This window comes from Rosa rugosa, chromosome 1, assembly GCF_958449725.1.
Source record: "Rosa rugosa chromosome 1, drRosRugo1.1, whole genome shotgun sequence".
Taxonomy (NCBI): Eukaryota; Viridiplantae; Streptophyta; class Magnoliopsida; order Rosales; family Rosaceae; genus Rosa; species Rosa rugosa.
The window spans coordinates 63,296,428-63,309,873 of record NC_084820.1 but is presented as its reverse complement, the minus strand read 5'-3'; the positions used below and the strand labels follow the sequence as shown (position 1 = coordinate 63,309,873).

Sequence of the window (13,446 nt, the reverse complement as noted above, 5' to 3'; positions counted from 1 at the left end):
TCCAACTCCTTGCCAATCTGGTGTTAAATTGTTTAAAGATCATGGGACTCCTTTGTCATCAGGTGACATTTCTCTTTTTCGTAGCCTTGTTGGCTGACTACAATATCTTACCTTCACCAGGCCCGATATTGCATATAGTGTTAATTCCGTGTGTCAATTTCTTCATTGTCCCACTGATCATCATCTTGCAGCTGCGCGCTAAACGCATTCTTAAATATATTAAGGGTACTATTGATTATGGCATCACTTTCAGGAGGACAAGGTCTACTTTTAGTACTTACAATAATGATCCAAAGGTTTGGTAACTTGATCGATCAAAGCTGATTTTCAAGCCTTAACAAAGACACATGCCCCCAAAGACTTATCAAATGTGATTTTCAGATATTCACATTTAATATTTGCGTGCATAGTGTAGTATATGGTGATCAAGGTACAAATATGATATATCAACCTTTAATTACTTGAAAAATTACATCCAACATGTTGGTCTTTTATATGCCTTTTCCTTTTGGTTAAATAGAAGGCCAGACGCCTAAAAGCTCCAAAAAAACAAACCCTAGTCCAATCAAGGAGACCTAATTATTAAAAACATAAACTTTAAGCTACTGTGGACATCCTCTACGATTTACTTGATGCTTGACGACAAATAGGACGCTTGCTCTTTTGATACTTCTGATCTCCTTTTCTTCGGGGTTCGATGTGTGGAAGGCATGTTTTCACCATCGGGATTGGCTGACCTTCGACGGCGGCTTTGCTTCTATGATCGATGGTGATGGCGAGGTTTGGCGGCAGATCGATTGGCCATCTCCTATCGGTGACGGCGTTGTGCCCTGGCAGGTCCCGACCTTGATGTTTACCATGGTCAGGGGTGCAGCGGACGTCGGTGACGGTAGTGGCCAAGTGCTGAGGCCAAATCTAAGCCCAATTGATGGGCTTGAAGTGGTGCAATCTTGAGACCTGTGGAAGATCTGGGTTTGGGACCCAGGTATTAGCGATCTACATCTCTGCTATGCCGGATTTTGGTGGTGTCTCCATCACCGGGAGAGTAGTCTCCAACCATATTCAAGGACAAGGAGGAGAAGTTGGGGCTTGGGTCGTTGGGCCTTAGTTCAAATGTGGTGGGCTATTCAATTGCAGGTTCAAAACAGTGGACTAGTGGCTTGGGATTGTTTTTGGCCTACTACATTTCGTGACTCTTTGGATCTTACATTCATGGGAGGCTCTTTGCAATTTACTAGTATTTTTGTATATCAATTGAGGTCTCTAAGCGAACTTACTAGTCCAGTTGTTTCGAGTCATGTAACATTCACTAGGTTACGAGCTTCTCCTGCTTGTCGCTTGTTTAGAATAAGTGAGCTCATTTTGTTTGCAATGAGGGTTCCTTGTCATTTGTTAGGAAGCTTGGGCCATCTAGAGCTTTTGGCATGAGATTACTTATGATGTATGTGTCTTCTGACCATGGATAAGTAATGAAGTTATTTATTTCTAAAAAAAAAAAAAAAAACCATGCCATAACCCTCTCAACTTCATTACTTTCGATGTCCAATTTAATTTTTACACCTCATTTGGGATGTAAGATAGTCGATCATGATCCAAAAATAGAACTCGTTTGATAAAATCAATAATGAATAAAAAATGATAACTTGATCAAACATCAGCAAAAGAAATTTATCTTTTTTTCATTCAATTATATTTTTCTTTCTTAACGGTGCCGATAAGTTTGCTTGGTATTTGGTTTCCATTTTGCAAACCTCAATTCTACAGAAAACACTGTAGCCCAACTCCCTAAAATCGTATTGTTATCCATATCGAAATCTTCACCCGCCTCTCTCTCAAAAATGAAACCCGCCATCTTAAAAATTTGAAACAAAGTGAAAAAGTAGTTGCCGCCTTAACAACTCACTCTCATTGGTCCACTTGACCAGCACACGGATCGCTATCCACACCGTCAATAACAAATCCAATCAACGTCCCACATTCAGTCATCCAAAATTTTCCAAAACCCTCCAAAAATTTCAAACCTCACCGCCCCTCCCCAACACTATAAAGACACCCACCAAATCACCCCCAAAATTCACAATTGAAATCCAGAAAACCCAAAACCCTAGTCATCTTCAGATCTCAGATATGGCTCGCACCAAGCAAACTGCTCGGAAATCCACCGGAGGCAAAGCCCCGAGGAAGCAGCTGGCGACCAAGGCTGCCCGGAAGTCTGCTCCGGCGACCGGAGGAGTGAAGAAGCCCCACCGCTTCAGGCCGGGAACCGTGGCGCTGAGGGAGATCCGGAAGTACCAGAAGAGCACGGAGCTTCTGATCCGCAAGCTGCCGTTCCAGAGGCTTGTGAGGGAGATTGCTCAGGATTTCAAGACGGATCTCCGGTTCCAGAGCAGCGCCGTGGCGGCGCTTCAGGAGGCGGCGGAGGCTTACTTGGTGGGTCTGTTTGAGGACACCAACCTCTGCGCTATTCATGCCAAGAGGGTCACTATTATGCCCAAGGATATCCAGCTTGCCAGGAGAATTAGAGGCGAGAGGGCTTAGAGGAAAACCCAGATCCCATTTCTTTGGTGTTAAGATTTGCTTAGCTTAAGAGAATCATGAATTAGCTATGGTTGTATATCGATTTGGAGATCTTAATGAGAATTGTTTATGTGAAAATGGCGTGTTTTGTTTTTTGTACCAAAAAAAAATGGCGTGTTTTGGTTAATCATATGTGCTGAGTTTCATTCTATATTGGAACCCAAATTATAGTTTCAACTTCAACCCCTAGTTACGAACAGAGTATAAATTGGGGAAACTTGCATTTGCTGATGGAGTGATCGATGGAACTAATTGGCATGGAAATAGGGAATTGAAACTCGAACTACTGCTTGAGGCATTGACATAACATTCTTTGTAGTCTCACTGTCTTCCTGAAGGGTCTTCTTGGTGGCACCAAATGCCTACCATTGCAAATCTCTTGACCTTGTACATGTGATAGCCTTTGCTTGCATATCAAGTTCAAATAGCAGTCATATACCCAGAATTAAAACTTAAAAGTTCCCCTTTCTTCACCACCAACTAACCAAGATTTCAAATTTTGATTTTGATACTTTAAATTTACGAAAATTTCTGAGAAAGTTTCAATTTCGGTGGAAATTTCGATTAAAAATAAAGAAATCAAATTAATTGCATTTATAAAATGATATTTTTGAATGAAATTTTTACATAGACTAAACTAATCTATAATAAACCTATTTACAATGTAACATCTCTAAAATTATACATTAATAATAGAATTATGATATTTTATATGGACAAGTAATTAACTAATACTGTAGTATGTTGCTAAACTAGTGTTTTTAACTATGTGTTTTGATAATGTGTTGTATATTGATAATGTGAATATGATTTACTTTTTTTAATAATTAGAAAGTAAACAAGTAAAACCAAAATCCTGTGAATGAAAATAAACAAGTACAACAAAAGGAATATAAAAGCTACTACGATGTGCTTCGATTAGCTGGTCGATCGAGAGTATAGCGAGCAACCAAAAAGAGGGAACCGCTGGCAAGAAAAAACTCGATGAGGAATTTGTTCGAAGTCTCCAAGAGGAAAATCAACGAGCTTGTATCCGATTGCAAATGGATATGCGAAAAGAGACATTCTGAATTCAAGAGATGGAAGAGCAGATTAAGGAGAGGGAAGAGCGAATTATGGAGATGGATACAAGTCAGATGACGCCAACTAAAAAGCGTTATTGGTCAAGAAAGCAAAAGAAGATAGCGGAGAAAGAAGATCTTGGTGACCAGACGCCACTTTCTATCGGTAGATACTATCCACAACCCAATTTTGGTGGTGCATTCCCACAACCTCCTTTCCCCGGTGCGTTCCCACAACCTCCTTACCCCGATGGATTCCCACAACCACCTTACATCGGGGGATTTCCTACACAACCTCCCTTCACCGGTGGATTCCCACAACCTTCTTACCCCGGTGGATTCCCATAACCTCCTTACCCCGGTGGATACTATCCTATACAACCACACTTTTCACCTTTCTCTACGGGTGATTCCACCAACCCTCACCCTAATGAGGACCCTTCAAACACAAATTGGATTACTAAAGAGGATGAGGATCACGATGAGAATAATTAGGTGATTATGGATGTTGTGTAATTGTATTGTATTTATTCCTAGTTTTTCAATTATGTAAGCATAAATTTTATGAAACAAAAGTTGTATTTGAAAATCGGATTTATTTTAGCACACCTTACATTAAAGTACCTAGCACACGACAATAAGAAAAATAAATAAAAAAGCACACAAACAATAAGAAAAAAATAGAAAAGCAGAACTCGATCGGACCGACTTTGGCTAGACATTAGCCAATTATTCAAATATCTAAGTTGCCTTGAATGTTCCAGAAATGCTCTATCAGATCTTCTTGAAGGTTTGAGTGAGTGTTTGCACATCTAATGGCCACATATCGATCCATGAATCAGTTGAAATAATAACCATCTCTACCAACAGGATCAAAGTCATCACATGTCGGTCCTTCCCAAACCGTAGCCAACCTGGGCCTCATATTGTTCTCCTCTTCTTCATCGGACTCCAGTTCCTCATCACTGTCCTCTGGTTTTCATCCTCGATTATCATGTTGTGTAATATAATACAAGTCAACATGATGTATTGAAGGTCTTCTCTATCCCACCCACGAGCAGCTCCTCTAACAATACTAAAGCGCGACTGTAAAATACCAAAAACATCTGTAAAATACCAAAAACATCCTTTCTGTACCCCTCTTGAGCCTGGAAAAACTTGAGATCCTTGGGTCTTGTAGGCCTTGGAATTGATTTCACAAAAGTCGCCAATCTAGGATAGATACCGTCAGCGAGATAGTAGCCTAAATTATGAATTATATTATTCACTTGAAATTGAATCTTAGGTGCTCGACCAGTAGTAAGCTCATTAAATAACGAGGACTTTGCCAGAACATTGAGGTCGTTGCATGTCCTGGGCATTCCAAAGAAGGCGTGTCATATCCATGTGTCGTAAGATGCGACTGCTTCAAGGATGATAGTGGGGATACATTTTTGACCGTTGTATTCTTCAGCCCAACCGGTTGGGCAATTCTTTCATTGCCAGTGCATGCAATCTATGCTTCCAATCATCCCAGGAAAATCTCTTCTCTCATCTTTGGCGAGCAGTCTTCTAAGGTCTACCGGAGTAGGAGGCCGGAGGTATTCTGCCGAGTACAGATTAACGATTCCTCTTGTAAATCGTTGAAGAGCCTCGACGGCGATAGATTTCGCCATCCGACAATACTCAGCGCATTGATCTGCACCAGCACTGTAAGCAAGCATTCGTAATGAACATGTCAGCTTCTGTTCTGGAAGTAGTCCGACTTTCTTAGCAGCATCAGATTTCTGGACAAAGTATCGATCATAGAGGCAAAGGTCACCGGAGATGCGGTTGAAAACATTGTGACTCATCCTATAGCGTGTCCGGAATTCCTCATCAAAGAAAACTGGATGTTCAACAAAGTAATTTTCCATCATGCTTTTGCCTCTTGCTTCCCTAAATCGCTCCTCATTCGGTGCACGCCCCGGTCGAGAACCCCGTCGTCGTGTTTGATTAGCAAATTCAGCTTCAACGACTGCTGCGATCACAAGGGCATTAGTCGTACACATCTCTTGATAATCTTCATCTCGAGACTGTCGAATCTAGCCCACAATCTCTTCATTGAAATGAAGGAAGGAGAGGAAATGTGTTGGATCTGGAGATATAAAAAAAAGAGGAGATTTGCCAATATTAGATTGTGTGTGAATGGAGTGCTGCTTCTTTCTCTATTTATTGACATTTTTCACATCAAACATGATAAGATGATAAGGACACGTGTTGACTCCTAGTTCTACGAAATCTGATCCAAAATCTTAGATAAGATTACATCGACAATAGCCGTTAGATTGAATAGTATGCAAATGATCTTTTCAATCTTTTCGGTGATTGTTTCAATCTTTTCTAAAAAATTGTAGGTGGTTGCTTCACTCATTTCAAGAAAAATTGTTAGTAAATGTAGGTGGCTCATAATTTGTCCACCGAAAATATCAGAAAAATAGTAAATTACAGTTTTGAGGCCCAAAACGATTCTGAAAGCCCGAAAAACCTCACACGTCGTGGAAAAGCAACGAGCACTACTAGAATTATGTTAATAGACATCATATCATTTAAATCAGTCGGAATGACACACAATGTAAAAAAATAAGTTAACATCAATTTTAAAAATTTCCGATTTAAATATATATTATTAACATCGGTTCTTAAAATTTTTGTTCTAAACTTTGCGGGAATCTATTTTCGTGAAGCGGCTAAGGCCCCGTTTGGGATTGCTTCGCTTTTAAAAAAATCAGCTTTTGTTCAAAATTTTAGATTTTATTGTGTTTGGTAAATGAATAAAAAGCAGCTTTAATTAAAAGTTATAGGTCACTGGCAGCAGATTTTAGAAGCAGCCTAGAGGTTGCTTTTAGAAGCTGCTGTGGATTAAAACACACTCTGCAGTTGTTTTATGTACTGACAGCACTTTTAAAAATATTATTTACCAAACACGAAACTGTTTTAATTCACAGTTGATTATTCTCACAACACAGCAGCAGCAGTTTTTTTAAAAAGTCGCAGCAATCCCAAACTAACCCTAAGTCTTTTGAGATTTTAACAAGGGCGGGGAACAAAAATTTCTAAGTTGCACACTCTGAAACTTCCTCACTTCCAAACTCGACCTCCCCCTCCATTCTCATTTCTTGCTCTCTATCGGAAATTTCTCAACTGCTTTTACGAATCCTTGCCCTACCCTGGTCTCATCCTCGTCGCCGGCAGGTAGGTTTTTCTCATCTACTTCCACTCCGATCACTGCCACCCTCTTCCCCCGGCGATGCTATCAGCCCCGAGATCGCCGAGTCTGTGAAACACGTCCCTCTTTGATCCTTATTCACTTTCTGCTCTTCAATTTTACGACTGGTTTATTACTTTATTTTGCATCGGAGTTGTGTATGATTGTATGTTTGTGTATGCATATGTGTATAATTAGTTATATACACTCACTCGCACTCAATAAACTTGAATTTAGGGTTTCGAATTTGGATTCTTTGTTGGGTATTAGCTTATTTTTTTCCCTGATTGGGTATTTTTGTTGTTTAGCATTTTACTATTCACAATTTGATTATTTGATTCCTTGTGAATAATGGGTTCTGCAATACACAAAACAAATATAATACAGAAAACTGATGGTCTTTTTGTCAAGGTACATCAATTGTTAATGTATATGAAAAAATATATTTCTCGGTTGTTTTCCCATGTATCCTCAAGTTAAAACTGGTTTGGTCTTTGCTTTCAATGTTCCCGCGAGGTTGCAGAGAAGTACCCTGATATAAAGTATGAGGAAGTTGTCATTGATAATTGCAGTATCCATGTATGATGGTATGAATAAATTTCTTTATAACCTGTTGGGAATATGAATAGAACTGCTTATGTGAACGTGAAGGGAATACATGTTATATGCATCTCTTAATTATTAATATACGTTTGGTAACTTCTGGTAGGTCGTCAGAGTAGTTGTTTTGGCCCTGAGGAACTTGCTCTCCAAACAGACATTTGGTGTTCAAATGGTGGACCTTGGACTGCCTCAAATTGTTCAGAGTTTGAAAGCACAAACATGGAGTGATGAAGTGAGTTAGAAGGTTGTATGCATTTTCTGTTGCTGATAGTTCTATATATAACTGGGCGAGACTCTGTTAAATTTGCTATCATTGTTAGCAGCTATTAGAAGTCATACAAGAGATGAGGTATAAGATACTTGCTTTAATAGTGAGGCACTTCAAACATGATACTTTATAAAGTGCAATTCATATATACTTTTATAAGTTTTCTTGTATGATCTCAAGTTCAAATAACACATGATTATTTTCTAAAAAATCTTCTCACTATTTCTTGTCTCAAGAAAAAATATCTTATATGAAAATGATTAACAATATCAAGATGTTATAGTAACATTATTTCACGTCGCTAATAACTAATAATCAACTTAATTTCCTAACTTTTAAATTGAGCAATTTTTATCCTATATATATATATATATATATATATATATATATATATATATATATATATATATATCAAAAGTACAAAGTTACATTTTGAATAAAACCTCGAAGAATAATATCATTCTACATATAATAACTTCTTTCTCAACCTTTTAGGGGCCCCTTCACGTCCCACTTGTTCAACCTCTTAGCTGCCTCTTCCACCTGCAATTCAATCCAAGTTATCACTTAGTAGTCAGTACAACAATACTTGAACATACACTAGCCTCAGATGACTTGTAACATTGTATTATCAAAATTATTATCTTCATAGTATGTTAAAAAAAAAAAAAAACAAAAAACAAAGAACGAAAACTCTGATAGCTAATGAAAAGATCGGAAATAGTAGTCTTAGTAACATTAGTTTACCTCCTTCTTCCAGTCCGTTCGAACGGTGACCCATATTAGAATGATTGTTTGCATCAACGTGCCCGCCATCATCCCTAACCATATTCCCTAAACCGATATGAAATACAGTCAGCAACTTACTAGCATAATACCATTCGTGAAATTTTAGTTTTCCTTCGAACATTAATACTTAAGTAGAAAATGTACTAAGCAAATTAACCACATTTGCATACTAATTAAAGTCTAAGTAACTCGAGCTGGCATTTACTGGAGGTAATTAAGTAATTACCTTAGCGCCAAAGTTGAAGTAAAATCCAAGAAGGGCACCAAGTGGTACTCCAACCAAGTAATAACAGCCCACATTTACATAGGCCACAAAAGCTTGCCATCCACACCCAACAGCAACACCGGACAAGACAGGCTGAATTCCATTAAGGAGGAGGGTGAGGGCAAGCAGAGGGGTGAGATCTGAGACAGCAGCAGCCACGACTTCACCCTCCGTGAAGGCGTAGCTGATAACATCACGGAAAATAAGAACAACTATAGCTGCGATGACGGAGATGATGAAGGAGATCGTAGTCACCACGATGACGGAAAATGCTGTGGACTTGGGATTTCCGGCTCCAAGCTCATTGCTTACTCGCACACTGCATGTATACTTGCACGTACCCATCATTAACAATAATGCTAAATTAAGCATAGTCCTCATATATTATGTCGGACATTAACTCTAACTCATATACAAAATTATTCAACTGACCTTGCAGCTGCATTTAACCCAACTGAGATCATGAACACCCATCCTGATATAGTCGTGCTGCATTAATCAATTAGCCAAATGTCATGTATACGTACATCATGCATAATGACATGTGGTACTATAGAGTATGGCATATTCGGCAATTTTACAATTGTTGGGTCCATTTTTTAACAGGTTGGAAACCCAAGGTAATGATCGATATGCCATATTATATATAGAGAGTGCTATAGAATTTTCATGCAGTAAATAACAAACAAAAATTATTTTAGTACTCTCTATAAATCAATAAATAACTCTTCTGATTCAGCTCTGTAAGTTTTTAATTTTGACTTCTTTAATTTGGGTTGTTGTAAAGATTAAATCACAAAGTAATTTTTTATTTAAATATAAAAAATTGAGATGTCATTTTCCGATCATCATATCCTTCAAGGATAAAGAAGATGAAAAAAACAGAACACATTATAGCCAATTATCTGGCAATCACAACCACAATAATATATAATATATCTGCAGCCAAAAGGGATAGTATGGATGCATCATTCATACTTTGGGCAGAAAAGTTAATTGGAAGGCCAAGCATACATGAGAAAATGACTTTTGGACCATAAAATTAAATCACTTTCATATAGCTAGGAACTTGTCAAAAAAAAAATGAGTTGAATTATTCCAAAGTTTCCAACCAATCTTCTCCACAAAAAAGAACAAAAACCAAAAAGAAACTGTTCCAAGAATAAGAATAGTCTTTTCAAAAAAAAAGAAAAAAGAATAAGAATAGTTTCGTTTATTCAAAAAAGGAAAAAGAATAGTTTCGTTTTCACGCTGGTGAGGACCAAGAATAAGAATAGTTAACAACCACTGATATGTTGATTAAACTAAATTGTCACAATATGTGAATAGCTAGCGCATGTGGTCAAAATAGTAGTATCCCACATTGATTGGCCACTATATAAATGATTAACAAAAAACAAAACCAATAAAGACTTACCAAATCGAGAGCGAGTCAAGAGCCAACTCAGGATTTTCCAGCAAGCCAGCCAGCAGAACCAGAATCTGAAAATACCACGTCTCTAAACAAAGCATCACTGCAGACGCCACCGATAATTTGAAGAATCCATACAACCCGGTGAACGCTTGCCACGTAAAACCGCTCCACGTGTGCCTGCACCTCTCGCTCTTCAGGATGTATACAAACTGCGCCACCACAGTACGTAATCCACCACGACAGGCTGAGCACCAGCGACGCTCCCAGAAGCCCAAGCCCAATCTTGTACACGGCCACCCAGCTCAGCAAGAGGTGTACGGCTAGTGTCACTGCTGATATGTATGCACTTGGAGTCACTATGCTTTGAGCTTGGAGGAACTTCTGGATCGGGAAGTTGACGGCGTAGGCAAAGATTTGAGGGATCAGGCCGTAGACGTAAATGGCGGCGGCGGAGGCGATTCTCGGGGACTCGCCGAGAATGATTAGAGCTGGTTCTGAGAAGATGTAGACCAAGGTGAGGAGGAAACCGACCAACGTTAGGAGGATGGTTGATCTTTGTAGATATATGCCTAGCATTTCGTACTTTTGAGCTCCATATGCTTGTCCACATAGCGTCTCCACCGCACTTCCCATGCCTAACTGATATATTTGGAAATCAAAAAGAAATATACTGTTAGATTACGGAAGAAAAAAAATCGTAATGAAGGTATTTTTCTATATGTATTCTATGAAAACATATGGTATTTACACCGTAGTGACCGTACCATGAGGCCATAGGCGAACACTTGGATTCCATTGTTTCCGAGAGAAGCAGCGGCGAGCTCAAGATTACCAAGGTGGCCGGAGAAGATTTGGGTGGACATGGACATAACGTAGTTGATCATGTAGACGACCACTGCCGGACCGGCGAGGAAGAAAAGGAGCTTCGACTCGATCCATAGAGCAGGTTTGAGACGCTGCAAGAACGGCCTATCTGTGTCGGATAATATTGTTTCGAGCTCAGTGCTGCTCGAGTGGTCATGCTTATCTGTTAAGGATGGGGAGGATGAAATGGAATGGAGGAGAGGTTGGTAGGTATCGTCTTGGGAAGAACCCATTAGGATAGAGGTGGGTTTGGAAATTTTAGGGTGGTAAACAGTCTAGCCTGAGCATATATAGCAGGGACGGAGTGACAAAATTGCATTGATATTTTGCGTGAGGCTGCCAGGTCTGACCTAACTACGGGTTGGAGAAAGTCGACGTACGTGGAAGTTGCCAGTTTTGGTTTGCCTGCAGCTATCCATCAATTTTCACTGATAGAATAATTGTGGAAACATAGTTATGTGCTTTAATGAAATTTGGTCCTGGATTATGGTATGTTTAATACATTGCGAAATAACGTCTAGCTAGAAGGTCATGAATGTTGTAATTTGTTATAAATTCTTATATCATCACTTGCGTAACAAGTATTAATGTTTTAACGGAGGTTTAGACCGACTTCAATAGAGATGCCAGATCGATGGAGGTTGTATTTTCCCATTAGAGAAATGATTCATGTACAAGTCAAGGAACACAAGGTTTTGCAGTTGGCCTATCTCCTTTGGAATTTGTCCTGAAAGCTGGTTCTCACCGAGTCTCAGCCGCACTAGAGATTGACACTTTGCTACACTAGGTGGCAACCTGCCGGATAAAGAATTTCCCAGAAGCAAAAGCTCACTCAATTACATAACAATCAAAACACCACTTGATTGTCTAACTGTTTTCTCAAAGAGGAGGCCTCCGGTTTTCTTGGAGCGACCTCGGTTTACGAAACCTAGGGTTTTGTGTTGCTGGCGGCGGTGAAGCTTCGCTCCCCCGACCAGGTAAGGCTGCGGCACTCTCTCGGGTGGTGTGCGACGACGGTGCGACGGCGGTGCGGATTTTGGTATGGATCGTGTGGTCTGGGCTCGTTCCAAGTTTGGTTCGGCGGCGGCGGGTTTGTTCCAATCGGGGCTCTCTGGGTTGGTGCAGATCGGGATCTGAGCAGTCGATCGTGGTGGTGCTCCGGTGTAGGGTTCGATGGTTCAGTCTGTTGAGGCTCTAGTCGCGGCAGTGACTTGAGCTCATGCGGCTTCGAGAGCGGGTGCAGTTCAGTCGGGTACCAGGCTCCATTGATCGTTTTTTGAAGTAGGCTTTCAGCCCGGTCTCTAGGCGACCCAGCGATGGTGGAGGAGAGATAGAGGCTGCCGGAATGGTGAACGGCGGGGCTGCCTTCCGTGAAGGTTGGTCTAGTCCGGCTGGTGTGAGGAAGTTGGATTTGGTAGTGGGCTTGGGCCTCTACCTTACTGGGTTGTGGTTGCAGCCTGGTGATCTGGGCCTTGGCCCAGTTCTCCTCTTCCTTCTCACTTAGTTGGGCTGGATTGGGCTTTTGTGGAGGTAGTCATTTTTTTCTAGCCTTATTTCTGTCTTCTGGATGTTACCGTGCTATGTGTTGTTGTGTTGCGTTGTACACCATTTGGGTCTTAGGCGTCAAGATGCTCAGGACAGTGGTTCCATCTTCAGATAGGGTAGGGTTAGGGAAGTTTTTTATTTGCTTTTCTTTTCTGCAGTTCCTTTAGGTTTTTGTTTTGTTGGCTAGTAATAATCTCGCTGCTTTTGGCAGTTTGTTCTGGCTGCTTTGCGCAGTTTGTATTGTGCTTGTACTTGTAATATGAGTGGTTTCTTGAAACCCTCTAGCTTGACGTTGTGACGTCGTAATATATTGGAACCTGATTCCATTTCCCTCAAAAAAAAAAAAAACACCACTTGATTGAATTGGTGAAGTTATGTACCATTACTTAAATGTCTTAAGTGGATCAAGTTGTGACCCGTTTATATGGTTTAAGTGAGTCATCCAATTCAACCCAATTAAATAGGCAAGGTGGATCATTGCGAGTCACCGTTTAGTAAATAGGTTATGTTTGAGTTTGTATTTTTGACACGATTATTAAATGAGTAGGGTTTGGGTTGTCTATTGTGGTACGTCTGATACCTTAATACGACAAGAACCCAACACGACCCGACCAGACCCATTGACAACTCTATGGTTTTTCATGTAGCCTCATTCATCCTAATAATTTCACAAGAATCCCAATGATTAATTCAGAATTAAATCACAAACCAAACCCAACTATACCAGGCGGGTTTGTGTACTTTGGCTAAATGAACGACTCATATGATCTGCATTTGAATTCTGAAGGATCGCTCCAATTATCGGAATTGAATCAAATTTAGAAGGACAACGGC

At 40.0% G+C, this 13,446-nt stretch overlaps 2 protein-coding genes and 1 pseudogene across 2 annotated transcripts; 1 reads left to right on the top strand and 2 right to left on the bottom strand.

Annotated features, from left to right (window-relative positions):
- Positions 1–2,070: 2,070 nt before the first annotated feature.
- LOC133726040 (histone H3.2) lies at positions 2,071–2,728 on the top strand. Its single transcript, XM_062153486.1, has one exon. The coding sequence runs from the start codon at positions 2,128–2,130 to the stop codon at positions 2,536–2,538; it is 411 nt and encodes a 136-aa protein (XP_062009470.1). The 5' UTR covers positions 2,071–2,127; the 3' UTR covers positions 2,539–2,728.
- A 1,748-nt stretch (positions 2,729–4,476) lies between these two features.
- LOC133732697 (uncharacterized) lies at positions 4,477–5,668 on the bottom strand. Its single transcript, XM_062160278.1, has 3 exons — positions 5,121–5,668; positions 4,756–4,991; positions 4,477–4,610 (listed from the first exon to the last, which is right to left on the bottom strand). The coding sequence occupies exons 1-3, from the start codon at positions 5,666–5,668 to the stop codon at positions 4,477–4,479; spliced, it is 918 nt and encodes a 305-aa protein (XP_062016262.1).
- A 2,313-nt stretch (positions 5,669–7,981) lies between these two features.
- On the bottom strand, positions 7,982–11,601 carry LOC133726039 (protein DETOXIFICATION 40-like; annotated as a pseudogene).
- Between the last annotated feature and the right edge of the window lie 1,845 nt (positions 11,602–13,446).

Coding starts and splice junctions, on each gene's coding strand:
- LOC133726040 (XM_062153486.1), top strand. CDS start 2,128: ATGGCTCGCACCAAGCAAACTGCTCGGAAATCCACCGGAGGCAAAGCC.
- LOC133732697 (XM_062160278.1), bottom strand. CDS start 5,668: ATGTGTACGACTAATGCCCTTGTGATCGCAGCAGTCGTTGAAGCTGAA. Junction 4,992..5,120: donor AGCATAGATTGCATGCACTG/GCAATGAAAGAA, acceptor TGGAATGCCCAG/GACATGCAACGACCTCAATG. Junction 4,611..4,755: donor GTACAGAAAGGATGTTTTTG/GTATTTTACAGA, acceptor GATGAAAACCAG/AGGACAGTGATGAGGAACTG.